The sequence below is a fragment of the Rhinatrema bivittatum genome, chromosome 10 (assembly GCF_901001135.1).
Source record: "Rhinatrema bivittatum chromosome 10, aRhiBiv1.1, whole genome shotgun sequence".
Taxonomy (NCBI): domain Eukaryota; kingdom Metazoa; phylum Chordata; class Amphibia; order Gymnophiona; family Rhinatrematidae; genus Rhinatrema; species Rhinatrema bivittatum.
The window spans coordinates 124,184,878-124,206,515 of record NC_042624.1 but is presented as its reverse complement, the minus strand read 5'-3'; the positions used below and the strand labels follow the sequence as shown (position 1 = coordinate 124,206,515).

At 52.9% G+C, this 21,638-nt stretch overlaps 1 protein-coding gene across 1 annotated transcript; it reads left to right on the top strand.

Moving 5' to 3' along the window:
• Positions 1 to 115: 115 nt before the first annotated feature.
• LOC115099891 (actin-binding protein IPP-like) lies at positions 116 to 21,583 on the top strand. Its single transcript, XM_029617859.1, has 9 exons — positions 116 to 268; positions 3,939 to 4,283; positions 7,562 to 7,993; positions 14,442 to 14,597; positions 15,371 to 15,538; positions 18,725 to 18,862; positions 19,007 to 19,129; positions 19,550 to 19,770; positions 20,230 to 21,583. Exons 2-9 carry the CDS (start codon positions 3,992 to 3,994, stop codon positions 20,452 to 20,454), a joined length of 1,755 nt encoding a protein of 584 aa, XP_029473719.1. The 5' UTR covers positions 116 to 268; positions 3,939 to 3,991; the 3' UTR covers positions 20,455 to 21,583.
• Positions 21,584 to 21,638: the final 55 nt, after the last annotated feature.

The window sequence follows — 21,638 nt, the reverse complement described above, 5'->3', positions numbered from 1 at the left end:
TGCGCAGGAGGTGCTGGGAAACGTAGTTTACATGCCTTAGGGCTCGGCTGCTTTTCAGTCATGCGGCAGGTCAGGCGCCTGCGCAGAGGAGAAAACGCGAGCGAGCCGCCACCGCCGCTTTGTGCTTCCGGCCGGGCGCTTTCCTTCCGGGTCCCTCTCCGGAGTTCCCGCTGTGCGCCCTCTCTCCCGCCGGGATATGAAGGCAAGCAATGGGCTGAGCTGACCTCTGGACTCCACCCGCACAGGAAGACATCTGCTATCCCCAGAGGTAAAAGAAATGCATTCCGAACCGGAACCGCTGCCTCACATTAACCGTGGCTGTCACCGGGGAAGCAGAGGGGGTGGGGACACCGTGGATGTCACCGGGGAACCAGAGGGGGTGGGGACACCGTGGCTGTCACCGGGGAACCAGAGGGGGTGGGGACACCGTGGCTGTCACCGGGGAAGCAGAGGGGGTGGGGACACCGTGGATGTCACCGGGGAAGCAGAGGGGGTGGGGACACCGTGGCTGTCACCGGGGAAGCAGAGGGGGTGGGGACACCACGGATGTCACTGGGAAGCAGAGGGGGTGGGGACACCACGGCTGTCACCGGGGAAGCAGAGGGGGTGGGGACACCATGGATGTCACCGGGGAAGCAGAGGGGGTGGGGTCACCGTGGCTGTCACCGGGGAAGCAGAGGGGGTGGGGACACCATGGATGTCACTGGGGAAGCAGAGGGGGTGGGGTCACCATGGCTGTCACTGGGGAAGCAGAGGGGGTGGGGACACCGTGGCTGTCACCGGGGAAGCAGAGGGGGTGGGGACACCATGGATGTCACCGGGGAAGCAGAGGGGGTGGGGACACCATGGATGTCACCGGGGAAGCAGAGGGGGTGGGGACACCATGGATGTCACCGGGGAAGCAGAGGGGGTGGGGTCACCATGGATGTCACCGGGGAAGCAGAGGGGGTGGGGACACCATGGATGTCACTGGGGAAGCAGAGGGGGTGGGGACACCATGGATGTCACTGGGGAAGCAGAGGGGGTGGGGACACCATGGATGTCACCGGGGAAGCAGAGGGGGTGGGGACATCACGACTGTCACATTGGGAGGGGAGAGGCACCGTGGCAGTCGGAGGTGAGAGAGGAGGGAAGGGATGTCATGGCTGTTACATGGCGTGGGGGAGGGGAGGGGCATAATGGCTGTCAGGGAGGACAGGGGAAGGAGCTCATGAATGGCACAGGAGGAAGAAGGAAGAAGGAAGGGGCTGGGGAGGGGGCAGCACGACTGGCAAAGGGAGAGAAGCGAGGAGGTTTGGGGGCTTGGCTGTCACAGGGGGAGAGGTGGGCAAGCAGCATTATGGCTGTGTTAAGGGGAAGACGAGAGGGAGGGGTGTGGTGTAGAGAGGTGCATCTTGTCTCACAGGAAGAGGGGAGGAGCGCCATGGCTGTCACAAGGATGAGGAAAGGATTGGGGTATCATGGCTGTCATAGGGGGAAGAGAGGGGAGGAAACATCATCCCTGGCACGAGGGGAGGGGAGGGTATCCATTCTTACAGAGTGAAGGAGAGGCCTGCTGATTCACTTCTGCTCTGTATCTTTGTGACAACTTTGGGCTTCTGCCAGGTTTTGAGTTTGTGTTGCAGCATTTTCCTGTGGAACCTGTGAGGAACACAGCCTCAGAAAACTCTTTAGCTCTGGAACTGGCTCAGTTTGAAGATATGTTATAGTATATAAATGTATATACAGCAGAAACATGATGGCAGAAAAAGACCATATGGCCCATCCACACCAACTACTCCCTCTACAGTCCCCACCCCTCCCTCGGAGACCCTCTGTGGTTATCCCAGGCTTTCTTGAATTCTGATACTGTCCTTGTCTCTCCCACCTTCACTGGGAGGCCGTTCCACGCATCCTCCACCCTGTCTTGTAAAGAAATATTAGCATACAAATACATCAGTAAACTGGAACCAGACTCTGACTGGGGAGGATGAAGCTGGTAATCCAGCTAGCACAGCCCAATAAGGGAAGTCAGCTCGCACCCATTTCCGCACTGGCTGGCTGTTCCTGTGTGCAGGGATGGCAGGCTGGAGTCTTCTCCCTTCAACTGAGAGTACCCTGATCTTGCCAAGAACAACCCGTCCTCACTCCCCAGTCCCTGACTGGGAGGTGCTGAGTTCAGAGAGACGCACCTGCAGGGAGGTTTATGACGATTTTTGGATAGCGTCCTGCGAGCTGGCTGTGGTCTGATTTGTAAGCTCGGGATCTTGCTCCTCCTGCCAGTATCTCTCATGTCTAGGTTGCTTATGGCTTAATTCAGGACATTGCCACTGTGTTCTGAGTTGGTTTTGGATTTTAGGTTTAGTTACTCGTCTTTCCAAACCCCAGCGCAAGGCAAGTTACAGTGGGTAGGTCCCTTCCCCAGAGGGCTTATAACCTGTGTGTACCTGAAAGAGTGGAGGGTGAAATGACTTGTCAAAGGTCACAAGGAGCAAGATCTGATCCCTGGCTCCCCTGGTTCCTTGCGCACTGCTGTAATGAGTAGGCCCTTTCTGGCTCTCCATTGAGGGTACACAGGCCTAGATTGCACATAAATGTCAGAGTCTTTGTTACTGATATTTGAATGTTATGAGGAAGCAGTGCGGCTGCCGTGTTAATGCCCAGAAATATGACAAAATATATAATGTGGCACCTTTGTATTGGACCAGATACATTTCTTGACCAGCTGCTCTTCAGGTCAGAAATCAAATGCGGAAAAGATGTTACCAGAGAGGGGAGATGCTCAGGGAGCGAGCGAGCTAAAGTTAGCCAGATATCCTGTCCCAGATATTCAGTGGGATAAATGTCCCCCTGAATACAAGATCTACCTATAGCTGGATAAGTGTAAAAGCTTAGCGGTTATGCTTGATATAACCAGTTATCCGGCCGTGTGTGGATAGATATCCAGAGAAGTAGCTCTGTAAAATAGGCCTGCGGCCTGCTTTCCTCCCTCCCTCCCAAATTTCATGAATGGCCCTGCCGGGCTGTGAACCCCCACCCCTCAAAGCCTTTCTAAATGTGAAAAAGCAGTTGTGGGGTCCCCACCTCTTCTCTGGTTCTATTTTTAATCTGAAATTGGGCTGCCCCCACACCCTTCACCCACCCACAGTCCCTCTGTCCCGGGCCCTCCTAGCCCTGAAACCCCAGCTGGGAGCAAGGCGTTTACTCAGCAACTCCTGGAGCTTCCAGATCAGGAGAGGCGCAAAACCCAACCCGATGGACCAGGGCCCAGCAATGTCCCTCTCTGGAAAATACTGCAAGCTCACTGTGTGTAAGGAGCATCAGAACTCAACCTCGGCCGCACCGCAGTCCACAGGCCCAGCGCCTAACTTCAGAAACCTAAAAATGCATTTAGTTAGTGCACCTGGGGACTGCAGTGCGGCAGTCATTGTGAAGTGCACACAACGAGGGAATGCGGAAAACTGAAATCAGTCCCATACTTCGAATGCCGTATTAATGAATTAAAGATTTTTCCTTATGAAATTCGAAGTATGGGACTGATTTCAGTTTTCTGCATTCCCTCGCTGTGTGCATAATATAACTGGAGTGCAGTGCCTGCTCCTTTACTGTAGTCATTGTAAAGTGCCATTTCATCCCGGCTCTGACGCTCTTTAAACCGTGCGCTCGCAGCAGTTTCCAGAGGTGCAAATCAATAAAACATCCATAATAATTAGAAAGCAGCAATACAAGAATCCACGGCACGCGTTAAACACCATCCTGCAGCAGTGTGAATTATGTAATGAGGAACGCGACGGGGATCGGCTGTGCGGGCAACGCCGGTGGGAGACCCCTGTCGCCCTGCTAGAGCTGGGCTAGCACGTCTGACCCCTGTCCGTCTGACCCCTGTCCGTCTGACCCCTGTCCGCTGAGACCGCCCTGCGGAATTGCTAATTCTTGGTGGTGCCTTTTTTCCTTGGCAGGTGGACTTGTCATGGCCGTCGCTAGCCATCCGGCCTCCTGATTTCCCCCCGCCATGGCTTTGGAGGCCGCTGCCGGGCCTGAGGGCTCTCCCTGCTCCTCGGACAAGCATGCCCAGCTGGTCCTGGCCCAGATGAACAAGATGCGGGAGCGCTGGGAGCTGTGCGACGTGCGGCTGCAGGTGGAGGAGGAGCTCTTCCCCGTGCACAGGCTGCTGCTGGCTGCCAGCAGTCCTTACTTTGCAGCGCTCTTCGGCGGCGGGATGAAGGAGGCCTCCACGGAGGTGGTGCGCATCCTGGGCGTGGCGGCCGACTGCTTCCGCCTGCTGCTGGACTTTGTCTACACGGGTAGGCTGCGCTCGGCTGCTCCTGGGGGGCTGGGGCGGCAGCGCTGAGTCTAGGCAGGAATGAAGCCACCTCAGTGGCTGCCAAACCGAATCCTTCAGCGGGAGTGGGGGGGGAGCTCCAGGGACGCCAGAAATAATTATTAGAAAACTTGGGCACCAGCCAAAAATGCTTAGGAGCCAGGAACGTCGCCTTTGTGCTCTTTTCTTGGGGGGGGGGGGGGGGGGGGAGGATGGTTTGCTTGGTTTTTGTCTGTTTTTAGGATTTTTGTTTGTTTGTTTGTTTTCCTTTTGCCTTTGCTTTCTCCTTCCAGGTGTTCCCCTCACTCCCAGGCTCTCTCCCCCTCCTTCCCCTACATCCAGGCACTAACTCCAGGCATTCCCAGCCCACCTCCCTCCCTTCCTCTCCCCTCGGCAGGGGGAAGTCCCAGGTTGCCCGTGGTGGCATCCGCTGATCTTTGTCCAGGCCCCGGTGGCAGGCCCTGCAGCATTTCTTCCCGGCCTGGGTCCTGCTGGCAGTTACATTTCTCCCCAGGCCCTGCTAGGAAGTTCCTCTCTGCACTGTGAGCAGCAGCAGCTGCTGGATCCCTCTCTCTGGAGCCAGGCAGCATCCGCACCTCATCTTCACTTTTAGGCATTAAGTGCTGAACTTTAGGTGCCAGGCTGACCTGGCAGCCGGAGCTGTGCAGACTAGTTTGGCAGCAGCTGAGATCCCAAGCCAGCAACTCCATGATCTGCCAAGAGAGGCAACGGGCAAGCAGGTGCAGGGGCTTCTCAGGCAGCTGCCCTGGGACCTGCCGCCACTGCTGAGCAGCAGGGGGAGGGCCAAGGGGACCATTGCAGCTTCTTCTGCTTCCACAGCTCCCCTCTGCCGGCAGGAGGCGAGTGGCACTTCCCAGTGTTTGCCCCCTCTGCCGGCGGGAGGCGAGTGGCACTTCCCAGTGTTTGTCCCCTCTGCCGGCGGGAGGCGAGTGGCACTTCCCAGTGTTTGCCCCCTCTGCCGGCGGGAGGCGAGTGGCACTTCCCAGTGTTTGCCCCCTCTGCCGGCGGGAGGCGAGTGGCACTTCCCAGTGTTTGCCCCCTCTGCCGGCGGGAGGCGAGTGGCACTTCCCAGTGTTTGCCCCCTCTGCCGGCGGGAGGCGAGTGGCACTTCCCAGTGTTTGCCCCCTCTGCCGGCGGGAGGCGAGTGGCACTTCCCAGTGTTTGCCCCCTCTGCCGGCGGGAGGCGAGAGGCACTTCCCAGTGTTTGCCCCCTCTTCCGGTAGGAGGTGAGTGGCACTGGCTGGGTTCAGTCTGGCAGTCTGAATCAGGTGCTGCCCTCTAGTCTTGGTTCAGATTGCCAGACTGATGGCAGCCGGTGGAGGAGGCTGTTGCAGGTAAGTGCTGGCCTCATCCTGCAGGCTGGGGTAGGATGGTGGGGTCCAACAGTCAGTCAAAGGCTGTTCTTTGAGGTGGGGAGACATCAAATGATAAAACAGAAAAATACCCCCCTCCCTCAGCCAAATCACGTGTAGAGGGCCTGCAGTACAATTAGGTGCCTGGCTAGCTCCTCTGCCTTTGGCAGGAAGTCTGAGTAAATGGTTATGCAGGTGAAACTGAGGAGTCTGGGGGGATTGCTTTTCAGTTCCCTGTGTTAGAATTTCATGAATAATCAGGAACCGGGAAAGGGTAGTTGGCTCTTGGCCGTGCGCTGTGATTAGTTAGGGTGATGTCAGCTGCCGTAGAGCGAGGCCTAGAGAGATGCGCTCTGCTGGGCCCAGCTCAGGGTCCCCGGCAGATCTCAAAGAAGACGACTTTGTTTTGATTTTTGTTCAGAAATTAATCGCAGTTGCTTGACATCCCAAAAATGCCGCAGAGGCGTCTAGAAAACCCAGATAGCTGCTGCGTGTTTGCTAAACAATCTGTAATCGGTTTTTGAAGTCCTGTTTACGAACCACCCAAGGGGAAGTTACCTGCTGCACCAGAGCGAAATCCAAAAAATGAATCTAAGGAGGGGATAAGCAGCTTGGAATCTGTTTACCCCCTGGGATGCTGCCAGGTGAGGCAATTTCCTGGAGGGAAACGTCCATTAGCAATTATTAAGGTAGAGCTGCAGAAATCCCCGGCTTATTCTTGGGATAAGCAGCTTGGAAGTTTATCTTCCCCTTGGGATCCTGCCGGGTTCTTGTGGCCTGGATTGGCCACTGTTGGAAACAGGATGCTGGGCTTGATGGATCCTTGGTCTGACCCAGTATGACAGGTTCTTATGTACTAAATATTAAAAAAAAAAAAAAAGGGGGTGGGAAGAGTCCCATAACATTTGACGCCTTCTCTGGTTTGCGTGTTGCCCCCTTCCCCCCCACAGAATGCCAGGAGGGAGCTGCCTGCAGCATCCTGAGGAGAGCCAGCTGCAGCGCCCGTTCATTTCACATCCCTGAGCTCTCAGCATAAGCAAAATGTGCAAAGCAGAGAGAGGCAGAGTTACCCGAATATTCAGAGGTCTCTGGGGAAGTTTGGGAATGGAAAAGCCCTCGCCTGCCAGCTGCAGCCACCCCCAGAGTTCAAATAAAAACGTCTCGGGGGCTGCAGCCACCCAATCCCCCCTTCCCTGCTTTAAAACGAGGCAACAAATCCATCCCCTTTCCCTGTGGGGGAGGTGAAGCTCTTACCTTGCCCCTCCTGCCAGAAGCCAAAATCTCCCTCCCAGACACCCCAGGTGCAGATCTGTGGCGAAAGCCCCTCCCACAAAGCTGCACCCGAAAAGAAGCCGAAGGCCCCCGCTGGCTTGTGAGATCTGGGAGGGCTGTGAGCCTGTGCCTGCCTGCTGGGTGAGAGGGAGGTGATTCTGACTGCTGCTGTGTGCACGGGGAGGGCTTGGGAGAAGCTGAAGGCCCTAACTGGGAGGCCCCCGCTGGCTTGTGAGATCTGGGAGGGCTGTGAGCCTGTGCCTGCCTGCTGGGTGAGAGGGAGGTGATTCTGACTGCTGCTGTGTGCATTTCTCTGCTCCTCTTCCCCTTGGTCTGTTCCCTCCTCCCCCTCCCAGTGTCTCAGGACCCTCTGCTCTCTCTCTCCCTTCTCTTCCTTTCCCCACTTGTGCCTCAGAGCCCCTGTGTCCCTTCCTTGCAGCCCTCATCCCTGATTACGAGCTCTCTGGGGATAAGGAAATCCCTACAGGACCTGAATGTCATCTGCTTTGAAGTGAGGAAAGGTGGAAGGGCTTGGGAGCTCTGCTTTTCCACTTGTAGTGTGGGATTGTATGATGTCTGTTCCCTTCTATCTCTCTTGCCGGTTGACGTGCACCAGGCGCGGTGACGATCAGCACAGGCAACGTGCAGGAGCTGCTGGTGGCGGCAGACATGCTGCAGCTGGGCGAGATGGCACAGCTGTGCTGCCAGTTCCTGAAGGCACAGATGGATCCTGCAAATGTCGTGGGCATCTTCCAGCTGGCACAGCAGATGGCCCAGGCAGACCTGGTGGAAGCTGCCGAGTGCTACATCCACGCACACTTCTTGGAGGTGCAGAATGAGGAGGAGTTCCTGGCACTCAGTAAGGAACAGCTGGTGACAATCCTGCAGAGCGAGGACCTCAGCATTGAGGATGAGTATCAGGTGTTCACCGCCGCCATGGGCTGGATTCTGAAGGACCTGGGGCGGCGCAGGAAGCACGTGGTGGAAGTGCTGGAGCCCGTTCGATTCCCGCTCTTACCCTCGCAGATCCTTGGAAAGTACATTGAAGGTACGTGGGGAGGGTGGTGAGGGAGGACGCACAGAGATCCTTGGTGGGACACCAGAGGATGATGCTGTGACAGGAGGTGTACTGGGGTGTGGCAAACATGGAGAGGGGTCAGAGCTCGCTGGGAGGCTGAGAGAGAGCTCAGAATCCAGAGGTCGTGCGTCAGGGAAGGCAGCGAGACAGCAATTCCAAAGAGTAGATCTGTTCCTTGTTGCTCGCTCCCCGGGATAAGCACTGCCCTTCCCAAGTCTTCCTGGCTAATGGTTCATGGACTTTTCTTCCAGAACCTGCCCAAATCTTTTATGAACCCCACTATGTTAGATGTTTTGACCACATCCTCTGGTGGAAAATTCCACAGCTTGATTGTGCACTAAGTGAAAAATGCTTTTTCCTAGCGTGTAGCCAGATGGACTCGGAACCAATAGGTTATGCTCCCCTGCCAGCAGATGGAGACGGAGTCAGAGTTCAAAACTGACGTCACTCTAGATACCCCCATGCAGTGACATCTGCCCTTCAGTATTTCTCCGTCTCCTAGCAGATGTGGATTGTGCCTTCTTTATTGGGAATGCATTACTCTTTAGAAGAGGACATTTTACCTTTAAATTGGAGAAAGATGGAGCCCTGCTCTCCTGCGGTGATATCTAAAGATGAAACCCCAGCTGAGAATTCCTGAGGTGATTTCCCAGATCCCTCAGAGGTTTGCCTTGGTCCGGTAGCCGGTTCCCGGCGTGGATTTGCTGATGAAGCATCTGAAAGGCAGTGGGTGCAGGAAGCTGAGCGTGGCGGTGACAGCCAAAGCCTTCTCCCCCCGCAGACCATCTCCGTACTCAGCCAGTAAGCGCTGAACCCAGGTAAGTATTAAAAAAAAAAAAAAAAGAGATTTACCTCCCGATTCAGAGACATTTGGAGGGGTTTTCAGTGAGAACCTCCGGTCGCCTTGCTCGGTGCGCCGTACCGACGTCGTCCCCGATCCCGTTGGGGTAAGGGGAAGTGGGGCTTCTGAGCGGCCCCTTGGTGGGCTAGGTCCCGCTTTAGGCTTGGCACACCTCACCAAGGGTATCCCTGGCAGGGACCCAGATGGCACGGAGGAAGAGGAGGTTACAGATCCCTTGAAAGATGGGGAAATTCCTCCTGGTTTAGAACCGTATTGGGCCATGTTACGGTTTTTCCATAGAGAAAAATTGCAGGCCCTGGTTTCCCAGACCCTGAAGATGCTGGGAGTTTCTGGGACAGACTCTGACGGAACCAAAGAAGAACCCCATTCTGATATCCCTACGGAAAGCCTCTTGCTACTTTCCAGTTCTGGAAGCCATCCAGGAGATGATTGACCTGGAATGGGATGCCCCAGAATCAAGTTTTAAAGGTGGACAAGCATTAGAAGCTCTATTCCCACTGGATCCGGCAGCGAGAGAACGTTTGCATTTCCCTAAAGTGGATGCGCTGGTCTGTGCCGTCTCTAAGTGAACAACTATCCCAGTGGAGGGAGGAGTGGCCTTAAAGGATGCACACGATAAGCGGATGGAGTCCATCCTTAAACAGGCCTTTGACGCAGTAGAAATGACCTTACAGATTGCGTCTTGTTGTGCCCAGGTAGCTTGTTCATGCCTGCTCCTCTCTCGGGACATGGATGACTCGGGGGCAAATTCCAGAGCAGTTATGGAACCAACCGCTGCCTTTTTATCTGATGCGGGCTCAGATCTAGTTCGTACTTTGGTCAGAGGAGTGGTCTCAGTGGTGGCGGCCAGAAGACGGCTATGGCTGTGGAATTGGTCAGCAGACACAACTTCAAAGGCAAATCTTACAAAGAAGCCCTTTAAAGGATCACTCCTTTTCGGAAGCGAATTGGAAAAGTTGGCCAGTAAATGGGACGAATCTCTAGTTCCCTGGCTCCCACAAGTTAAGCAAAAGCAGTTACAGTGCCTCTCGCCTATGAGGGGTTGATCCAGGGGCTCACAATGCTTTCACCCCTACAGAAATTCAATATTTCAGAGGTCTCGGCCCGTTGGGAGGTCTCAGTCCTTTTGTAGTCGACAGACCAAGAGACGGGCAAACTCAGTTTCAGGTTTGTCCTGAACACCCCCCCACCCCCACCCCAATGAAAATTTGCCGATCCATCCTTGGAACAAGGAGATAGGGGGTTGACTGGCCCTCTTCTACCAGAGGTGGTTTGAGATCACTATGGACAAATGGGTACTTGAGGTCATACGAGAAGGATGTGCGTTGGAATTTCACAGCACTCCTCGGGACATATTCATGATGTCTTCTTAAAGAAGCAGCCAATGGAGACTATTCTTTTAAGGCTTCTCAGGATGAGGGCTATAATCCCTGTACCTGCGCCCCAGAAAAATACGGGATGTTATTCCAACTATTTCATCGTACCCAAGAAGAAAGGCTCCTTTCGCCCCATCCTGGACCTCAAGAGCATCAACCAACATCTACGAGTGAATCATTTCCGCATGGAAAACCTACGCTCCGGATTAAAGGCCATACAATCAGGAGAGTTCTTAACCCTCTTGGACCTATCTGAGGACTACCTACATATTCCAATCCGTCAAGAACACCATTGTTTCCTATGCTTTGCCTAGCCATCACCCCCAGAACATTTTTCAAGATTATGGTGGTTGTAGAGGCAGCATTGAGAAAAGAGGGAATCCTGGTGCACCCATACATGGACGACTGGTTGTTCGGGGCCAAGTCTGTGGAAGAGAGTCTCCGGGTGACCAACAGGGTGACCTCTGTTTGTAAACGTGGACAAAAGCAGTCTCAAGCTCTCCCTGTCCTTGGAATATCTGGGAGTCCGGTTTGACACCACGAGGATAAGGAAGTTGATGAGCACGATAAGCCCGACAGTGTGGCGCTGTCTGCAATTCAGCCACAGACTCCAGGGTCAAGCGGTTCGTGTAATGTCGGACAACGCAACAACAGTAGCCTACATCAACCGTCAGAGTGGAAACAAGAGCCACAAGTGTCACAGGAGATAGATCACCTTATGGAATGGGCGGAAATATATCTACAGATGATCTCAGCCTCCCACATCGCAGGAAAAGACAACGCCAGAGCAGACTTTCTAAGCAGGGAAAGTCTGGATCCAGGAGAGTGGGCAATATCGGCCAAAGCCTTTCAGCTGATAGTAGATCGCTGGGTTCTCCCGTCTATCGACCAGCTGGCCGCATCTCACAATGCGAAGGTTCGGCAATTCTTCAGTCACAGAAGAGATCAGTGGTCCCTGGGTATCGATGCTCTCGTTCAGACCTTGCCGGAAGAAGGGCTGCTATACTCCTTCCATCCGTGGCCCTTGCTGGGTAGGGTCATTCACATAATCGAGCACCAGAGGGGATTAGTCCTACTAGTAGCTCAGATTGGCCTAGGAATCTGTGGTATGCGGACATGCAGAGACTCCTGGTGGAGACCCCTCTGTGCCTCCCACAGCACAGGGACCTGCTACAACAGGGTCCAGTACTTCACAAAGATATGACTCGATTCTGTCTTACGGTCTGGTTCTTGAGAGGGCTCATCTGATGAAGCAAGGATATTCTTTGGCAGTAATTGCCACCTTACTCTGCGCTCAGAAGACCTGATGTGAGGAACGCAGTGTCCCCACTCGGGTGGTCAAAATCCCACTAATTCTGGAATTACCCCCATGTTTCTGTTAAGGGTAGTAACTGCCGCTCTGTGCTGGTTACCCCCATGTTTCTGTTAAGGGCAGTAACTGCTGTTCCGTGCAGGTTGGTAGTAACTGCCGCTCTGTGCTGGTTACCCCCATGTTTCTGTTAAGGGCAGTAACTGCTGTTCCGTGCAGGTTGGTAGTAACTGCCGCTCCGTGCAGGTTACCCCCATGCCTTCTGTTAAGGGCAGTAACTGCTGCTCCGTGCAGGTTACCCCCATGTTTCTGTTAAGGGCAGTAACTGCTGCTCCGTGCAGGTTACCCCCATGTTTCTGTTAAGGGTAGTAACTGCCGCTCCGTGCAGGTTACCCACATGTTTCTGTTAAGGGCAGTAACTGCCGCTCCCTGCAGGTTACCCCCATGTTTCTGTTAAGGGTAGCAACTGCCGCTCCCTGCAGGTTACCCCCATGTTTCTGTTAAGGGTAGTAACTGCCGCTCCGTGCAGGTTACCCCCATGTTTCTGTTAAGGGCAGTAACTGCTGCTCTGTGCAGGTTACCCCCATGTTTCTGTTAAGGGTAGCAACTGCCGCTCCGTGCAGGTTACCCCCATGCCTTCTGTTAAGGGCAGTAACTGCTGCTCCGTGCAGGTTACCCCCATGTTTCTGTTAAGGGCAGTAACTGCTGCTCCGTGCAGGTTACCCCCATGTTTCTGTTAAGGGTAGTAACTGCCGCTCCGTGCAGGTTACCCACATGTTTCTGTTAAGGGTAGTAACTGCCGCTCCCTGCAGGTTACCCCCATGTTTCTGTTAAGGGTAGTAACTGCCGCTCCCTGCAGGTTACCCCCATGTTTCTGTTAAGGGCAGTAACTGCTGCTCCGTGCAGGTTACCCCCATGTTTCTGTTAAGGGCAGTAACTGCTGCTCCGTGCAGGTTACCCCCATGTTTCTGTTAAGGGCAGCAACTGCCGCTCCCTGCAGGTTACTCCAAGCCTTATGTTAAGGGCAATAATATTTACAATCAAAACCAAGCAACTGTGAAACCTATAAAATAAGTATTGCTAGCTATATTTTTACGGGGTGAGCAGCCTTCTTCACAATTCAGACAATGCTGCTTGACCATGCTTTGCTCTTGGACCTGATGAAGAAGCAGCCCTGAGCTTTTTGCCTAATGTCTGCATGTCAGTATCTTGGGCCATAACATTGGCTGTCACCTGAATCCAGTTCCCCTTTTGTTAAAAGGGGACATCAGTGGATTACAAGGAACTGCAGCAGGACCTTTTGGGACTAGGAGGCTGGCAGTTGAAATTTAATGTGGAAAAATGCAAAGTGATGCAGATAGGGAAAAGTAATCCCAACTACAGGTACGGGAAGCTGGGTTCTGTATTGGGAAAGTGATCTTGAAATCCTCCTCTCAGTGCACGGTGGTCGTCAGAAAAAGCAAACAATGTTAGGAATGATCCGAAGAAGAAAGGATGAGATCATACGGCCTCTGTAATGCGCCATGGTGCGACTGCATCTTGAGTCCTGTGTGCAGCTCTGGTCACCCCACTTCAAGAAAGTAGAAAAGATGAAGATACCGGGGGATGGGCTTCTCTCCTCTGATGAGAGGCTGCGCGGGCTGGGGCTCTTCAGCTTGGAAAAGAGATGGCTGAGAGGGACAGGAGAGAAGTTTATAAAATCATGAGTGGGTGGAACCGGTAAATAGAGGACGGTTATTTACCCTTTCAAATAATACAAAACCAGGGGACCCTCCATGAAACTGACCATCAGCAGATTCAAAGCAAATCCTAGAAGGAGTTTACGACTCTGCACACTCTCAAGCTGTGGAACCTGCCGCCAGAGGACGTGGTGAAGGCAACGAGCATAGCGGGTTTTAAGAGAGGTTTGTACAAGTTCCTGGAGGAAAAGCATTAGTGCCCAGGGAGACTGAAGGAAGCCATCGCTCTCCCTGGGAGTGAGTAACAGGAATTAAACCCGGACTGGCCACTCTCAGAGATAGGATCCAGCAGGGCATTTCTTATTTATGTTGAATGCAGAGGTCCCCTCAGCACTCCACTCTTTACTAAGCTGCGTTGGGAGTCGAACCTCATTGGAGGTTCGTCAGGGAGGGGTGCTGTGAGAGGGGGATGGGGCTGTGAGAGGGGGGCTGTGAGAGGGGGATGGGGCTGTGAGAGGGGGGCTGTGAGGGGGATGGTGCTGTGAGATGGTGCTATGAGAGGGGGATGGGGCTATGAGAGGGGACTATGAGATTGTGCTATGAGAGGGGGATGGTGCTGTGAGGGGGGATGGGGCTATGAGAGGGGGATGGTGCTGTGAGAGAGGGGTGCTATGAGAGGGGGATGGTGCTATGAGAGGGGGATGGGGCTATGAGATGGTGCTAGAGGGGGATGGTGCTGTGAGATGGTGCTATGAGAAGGGAATGGTGCTGTGAGGGGGGATGGGGCTATGAGAGGGGTGCTGTGAAAGGGGCGCTATGAGAGGGGGATGGTGCTATGAGATGGTGCTGTGAGAGGGGGATGGTGCTGTGAGAGGGGTCAGAATCTATGAAAGGTAGACCAGTAGTGGGGAGGGCTGGCACAGCGAGAGGGCTCAGTCATTGGATGTAGATTGGGAGGAGCAGGTGCTGGAGGAAGGATCTGAGAGCCCAGGACGTCGTTCAGATCCCAGCACGGTGTTAGGGCCACTCTTCCCTCTTAGCCGGTACTGACCCAGTCCTGTTAGGAGCATGGGGATGTGCTCTGTTTCACGAGATATTAAACTGTTCTCTCTATTTTAATTAAAGCTGCTAGGAGCGATTCTGTATCTCCTTGTTCTGGGCTTGCTAAGCTCTTCCTGTTGGTGTCTTGCAGGGCTCACAGACTTCAGCCTGCGAGTGGCGCTGCGTACTCTGCTGAGGGAGTTCTGCGAGGTCAGTAGCACCTCGAAGGACAGCCGCGTCAGCAGCTTCCCGCAAGCCTCCAAAGTGCAGCCTCGGAGGAAGGCTCGGAAGTACCTCTATGTAGTAGGTTAGGATCCACGTCTTGTACGCTTATTGTGTGTCTGCTCTGGAAGGATTCGCGTCAGTCGCCAGCGGACCTCAGGGCTTTCCCACTGCCTTCCGTTTACCCTCATAAACACAGAAACATGACGGCAGAAAAAGACCGTATGGCCCATCCATCCAATTTATCTAGCCTTACCATTCCCATCTCTCCCTCAGAGAGCCCCTGCGCTTATCCCAGGCTTTCCGGACTTCAGATACTGTATTTGTCTCCCCCACCTCCTCCACAGGGAGGCCGTTCCACACGTCCACCACCCTCTCTATACAGAAATATTTCCTAAGATTACTCTTGAGTCTACCCCCTTGCTATACTGTCAGCTCAGCTGATGCTCTCACAGAGGAATACACTTAATTGATCATAAAGAAGATCTCTTTAGTGACAGCTCAAATCTATATGATGCTGTCTCTCTCTTGCATGTGGATACAGCTGGTTACCTGGGAGGATCTCTCTTCAGCGACAGCTCTGCTCATTGATGCTGTGTCTGACGGGTTACATGGGAGGTCTCTAACACTCTCACACAGGTGGATATACCTGGTTACTGGGGGGATCTCTGTGCTCCCTAAAGCTGTCATTCTCTCGGAGGATGCACCTGGTTACAGAAAGGTCTCTTCAGTGACTGCACTGTTCACTGGGACTGTCTCTCTCTTGCAGCAAGATACACCTGGTCCCACCTTACTGATGCTCTCTCACAGGTGGAAGGGGCTCACGACCGTGCTCACTGAGGCTGTCTCTCTTCACAGGTGGATACACCCGCTTGCAGGGAGGTCGCTGGAGTGACAGCCGGGCTCTGAGCTGTGCGGAGCGTTTTGACACCTTCAGTCAGTACTGGACCACAGTGTCCTCCCTGCACCAGGCTCGCAGTGGTCTCGGCGTGGCAGTGCTCCACGGGATGATGTATGTTATCGGAGGTAAGGCATTCGGAGTGTCTGCAGGGTTTCCCAGTGCCTGTCACTTGTGCTTTCAGCCCTGGTCCCTGCGGTGAGTGGCACTCCCACAGGTGTTTATGGTTTTATTCGTTTTTCTGTAACGTCACATGAGTTTGGGACCATCACAACGGTTTACAATTTTATAAAATCAGAAATACAATACACACAATAAAATAGCAATAGTAACAACAGCTACAATTTAAAAGAGACATAATAACTTCAGGCGTGAAGGCCCCAGCGCTAGGAATGGCCTCTCAGGACGTCCTTTCTGTTCTTCCAGTCCTCTGCAGAAAGCTCGGGCCCTTTTGCTGGAGGGGTTTGTGTAAGTTAGGGACTGATCTGAAGAGACTTCATGGCTTGTGAAGCAAGCAGCACGCACAGAGTCTTGATCTGAGTGATGGCCAGCTTTCCTGTTGGTCGTGTAATAAGTTGCACAGAGTCTTGATTTGAGTGATGGCCAGCTTTCCTGTTGGTCGTGTAATAAGTTGCACAGAGTCTTGATTTGAGTGATGGCCAGCTTTCCTGTTGGTCGTGTAATAAGTTGCACAGAGTCTTGATTTGAGTGATGGCCAGCTTTCCTGTTGGTCGTGTAATAAGTTGCACAGAGTCTTGATCTGAGTGATGGCCAGCTTTCCTGTTGGTGTAATAAGTTGCACAGAGTCTTGATCTGAGTGATGGCCAGCTTTCCTGTTGGTCGTGTAATAAGTTGCACAGAGTCTTGATCTGAGTGATGGCCAGCTTTCCTGTTGGTCGTGTAATAAGTTGCACAGAGTCTTGATTTGAGTGATGGCCAGCTTTCCTGTTGGTCGAGTAATAAGTTGCACAGAGTCTTGATCTGAGTGATGGCCAGCTTTCCTGTTGGTGTAATAAGTTGCACAGAGTCTTGATCTGAGTGATGGCCAGCTTTCCTGTTGGTCGTGTAATAAGTTGCAGAGTCTTGATTTGAGTGATGGCCAGCTTTCCTGTTGGTCGTGTAATAAGTTGCACAGAGTCTTGATCTGAGTGGCCAGCTTTCCTGTTGGTCGTGTAATAAGTTGCACAGAGTCTTGATCTGAGTGATGGCCAGCTTTCCTGTTGGTCGTGTAATAAGTTGCACAGAGTCTTGATCTGAGTGATGGCCAGCTTTCCTGTTGGTCGTGTAATAAGTTGCACAGAGTCTTGATTTGAGTGATGGCCAGCTTTCCTGTTGGTCGTGTAATAAGTTGCACAGAGTCTTGATTTGAGTGATGGCCAGCTTTCCTGTTGGTCGTGTAATAAGTTGCACAGAGTCTTGATTTGAGTGATGGCCAGCTTTCCTGTTGGTCGTGTAATAAGTTGCACAGAGTCTTGATCTGAGTGATGGCCAGCTTTCCTGTTGGTCGTGTAATAAGTTGCACAGAGTCTTGATTTGAGTGATGGCCAGCTTTCCTGTTGGTCGTGTAATAAGTTGCACAGAGTCTTGATCTGAGTGATGGCCAGCTTTCCTGTTGGTCGTGTAATAAGTTGCACAGAGTCTTGATCTGAGTGATGGCCAGCTTTCCTGTTGGTCGTGTAATAAGTTGCACAGAGTCTTGATTTGAGTGATGGCCAGCTTTCCTGTTGGTCGTGTAATAAGTTGCACAGAGTCTTGATCTGAGTGATGGCCAGCTTTCCTGTTGGTCGTGTAATAAGTTGCACAGAGTCTTGATCTGAGTGATGGCCAGCTTTCCTGTTGGTCGTGTAATAAGTTGCACAGAGTCTTGATCTGAGTGATGGCCAGCTTTCCTGTTGGTCGTGTAATAAGTTGCACAGAGTCTTGATTTGAGTGATGGCCAGCTTTCCTGTTGGTCGTGTAATAAGTTGCACAGAGTCTTGATCTGAGTGATGGCCAGCTTTCCTGTTGGTCGTGTAATAAGTTGCACAGAGTCTTGATCTGAGTGATGGCCAGCTTTCCTGTTGGTCGTGTAATAAGTTGCACAGAGTCTTGATCTGAGTGATGGCCAGCTTTCCTGTTGGTCGAGTAATAAGTTGCACAGAGTCTTGATCTGAGTGATGGCCAGCTTTCCTGTTGGTCGTGTAATAAGTTGCACAGAGTCTTGATTTGAGTGATGGCCAGCTTTCCTGTTGGTCGTGTAATAAGTTGCACAGAGTCTTGATCTGAGTGATGGCCAGCTTTCCTGTTGGTCGAGTAATAAGTTGCACAGAGTCTTGATCTGAGTGATGGCCAGCTTTCCTGTTGGTCGTGTAATAAGTTGCACAGAGTCTTGATTTGAGTGATGGCCAGCTTTCCTGTTGGTCGTGTAATAAGTTGCACAGAGTCTTGATCTGAGTGATGGCCAGCTTTCCTGTTGGTCGAGTAATAAGTTGCACAGAGTCTTGATCTGAGTGATGGCCAGCTTTCCTGTTGGTCGTGTAATAAGTTGCACAGAGTCTTGATTTGAGTGATGGCCAGCTTTCCTGTTGGTCGTGTAATAAGTTGCACAGAGTCTTGATCTGAGTGATGGCCAGCTTTCCTGTTGGTCGTGTAATAAGTTGCACAGAGTCTTGATCTGAGTGATGGCCAGCTTTCCTGTTGGTCGTGTAATAAGTTGCACAGAGTCTTGATCTGAGTGATGGCCAGCTTTCCTGTTGGTCGTGTAATAAGTTGCACAGAGTCTTGATCTGAGTGATGGCCAGCTTTCCTGTTGGTCGTGTAATAAGTTGCACAGAGTCTTGATCTGAGTGATGGCCAGCTTTCCTGTTGGTCGTGTAATAAGTTGCACAGAGTCTTGATCTGAGTGATGGCCAGCTTTCCTGTTGGTCGTGTAATAAGTTGCACAGAGTCTTGATCTGAGTGATGGCCAGCTTTCCTGTTGGTCGTGTAATAAGTTGCACAGAGTCTTGATTTGAGTGATGGCCAGCTTTCCTGTTGGTCGTGTAATAAGTTGCACAGAGTCTTGATCTGAGTGATGGCCAGCTTTCCTGTTGGTCGTGTAATAAGTTGCACAGAGTCTTGATCTGAGTGATGGCCAGCTTTCCTGTTGGTCGTGTAATAAGTTGCACAGAGTCTTGATCTGAGTGATGGCCAGCTTTCCTGTTGGTCGTGTAATAAGTTGCACAGAGTCTTGATCTGAGTGATGGCCAGCTTTCCTGTTGGTCGTGTAATAAGTGCTGCACCCTTCAGGTTGTGGGATCTTCCCTTCTCCCTACATTTCCTCTCTGTCTTGCCAGGTGAGAAGGATTCGATGATCTTTGATTGCACAGAATGCTACGACCACATCACCAGGCAATGGGCAACTGTGGCATCCATGAACCATCCTCGCTGTGGCCTTGGGGTCTGCACATGTTTGGGGTCCATCTATGCACTTGGTAACCGCCCACGCTATCTGTACAGCTCCTCAGGTGCCATCCTGTGTGCTGCGGGGACTGGAGTGGCACTCGGTTATTTGTGGGAGGGGGACTGTCGCATGCTCTCTGCACTCACGGGCTTCTGCCTTCCTCTCTCTTCCCTAGGGGGCTGGATCGGAGCTGAGATTGGGAACACAGTGGAGTGCTATGACCCCGAGGAGAATTCCTGGCAGCTGGTGGGCTCCATGCCTCTGCCACGCTATTACTTTGGCTGCTGTGAGATGCAGGGTGTGTATCTGACACAGCGCTCTCGTCATGCCTTCTTCCACACCTGAGTATCCTGTATCCTCACCTGAATCCAAATCTCTTCCTTCCCTCCTCCCGATATCATCACCGGACTCCAAATCCCTCCCTCAATATCCTCACTGGGATCTGGGCCTCTCCTACCAAAATACTCACTACAGACTGCAAATGCTCACCAGGCCCCTGCTTCTTCACTGCAACCCCCTTCCACCCATAAATATCATCTCATATCAGCATCTGATTCCCCCAGTTCATTTTGTAAGGTAGCTGGGTCCCCTGTGGGGAAGGGGTTGGGATTACAGCTCTTTCAGCACCGGCACCATTGTGGTAAATGCTTCCTTTTTAGAAACCAAGAACTGTTCCATCCTGTCTCTTGCACTGTTTTCTCTTGGTTTATGCTCACAGGCTTAATTTACGTTGTTGGGGGAATCAGCACCGAGGGCATTGAGCTGCGCACTGCTGAGGTCTACAACCCCATCACCAAGCGTTGGGCTCCACTGCCATCCATGGAAACACGACGTGCATACCTCGGGGTGGCTGCCCTCAATGACTGCATCTATGCTGTGGGAGGATGGAATGAGCGGGATGACGCACTTAGCACTGTAGAGAAATACTCTGCTGAGGAGGTAGGATGAGATGTGGTCCTGGGCTGGACCGGCATTCTGCCAAGGAGGTAGGATGGGGCATAGCCAGGATATGCAGGTGCTCCGCCAGGAAGGTAGGATGGGACATGCCCTGGGATGTATCTGTGTACTACGGAGGATGCCCTGGGATGTATCTGTGTACTACTGAGGAGGTAGGATGGGATGTGGCCCTGAGATGTATTAACGCGCCGCTGAAGAGTTAAGATGGGACATGTCCTCGGGCAATGTTGGCGTTACTGCCAGGAGGGGAGGGGACACGGGCCAGGGATATGTTGGCGTTCCTGCCAGGAGGGGATGGGACACGGGCCAGGGAAATGTTGGCGTTACTGCCAGAAGGGGATGGGCCATGGGCCAGGCTGTAACTCTGGTCTAGATGAACTCTTCAGGACAGAGATATGATAATGTGGCTTGTTTCTTTTGGGAATTTTTGTCTCTAAACAGGAGAAGTGGGTGGAAGTTGCTTCTATGAAAGTCCCTCGAGCCGGTGTGTGTGTGGTGGCTGTGAATGGCTTTCTCTACGCCGCCGGCGGCCGCTCCAGCAGCCATGATTTCTCTGCCCCCGTTACATCAGACTCTGTGGAAGTTTATAATCCTCACACTGATACCTGGACCGAGATTGGAAACATGATCACCAGCCGCTGTGAAGGGGGCATGGCGGTGGTGTGAGGCCTCCCTGCGACTGGGCGGAGACTCTGAGAGGTGTGTTTATTGCTACGGCTGTTCAGAGGCCAGGGGTTCATGTGCACTGATGGAGCTCAGGACCCTGCCTCTTCTGCCCTGGTCACGTGGCTGCATGCGGATGTCTTTGGCAGTAAGCCACGGCCGGCTGTGGTGCCATGGGCATACGTGGAAGTGAGAGAGAGACTTTTTCTGCACATAAAGTTGTCCTGTTCTGCTACAGACAAACCCAGACCTAGAATTACAGTGCTGGGGAGCCTTCTGCCCATCAGCCCACAGCAAGCAGGCTCGAGCCACTGCAGGCAGCTCCTGTGCAGAGGAGGTTGGACAGTAGCAGAGACTCTGCCGTAGCCCAGGCTCTGCTGATGTTGTATTTTTTTGCCCTCTTGGTGGCAGCCCAAGAATTGCCCATGCTTGGCCCTTCTTACCTGGCTGGCAGTGACCCTGCCTGTGCTCTGTACCCACCTGGTGACAGCCCATGCAGGTAGCCCAGTCCCAAGCCACAGTTAGCACTGGTATCTGACCTGGTGGAGCCTGCCCCTTGCCCATTTTACCCACCCAGGCTCTGCCTGCACTCTGTGCTTCTTACCCAGCTGATGGCAGTCTGGCAGTCACCTTCCCACACTCCAGCGTACACTCTGGTTCTGATCCATGTGTGACTCGCCTGCCCGTAGCCTGGAGGAGGATGGGAGCCAGGGATGATGGCGGTCTCTGAAGGCTCGTATTCAGGAGGTAGCTGTCAGTCCTGGGCTTATCGCAGGGCCTCGCCCAGGATTCCCACTCTCGTTCTGTGCCTGAAGATGGTGGCCGAGACCCAGCATGGACTGCCAGGAATCCCCTCGCTGAGGACGTGCACAGTGCTCGGTATCCCTCCCTCAGGGCCTCGGCTGCTGCCTGATTGCGTTGTTTAGAACGGGAGTCACCGAAGCTTTCCCCATGCACACACAAGTGGAGGAGCCTCTGCCTCGTGAACCCTGTCCCCTTCTCGCCCACATTGCTGCATGAAACAGATCTGCAGTGACTTTTCCAGTCTTTCATCGTGTGCTGTGAATTTGGTTTTCCCTTCCCTGGGAAATGTAAAATTTTAACTTAAAATTAAAAAAAAAATTTTGAAAGATTTTTTTCTCATACCTTTTTCTTTTCACAGTTAATTGCACAAAATTATCTTACTG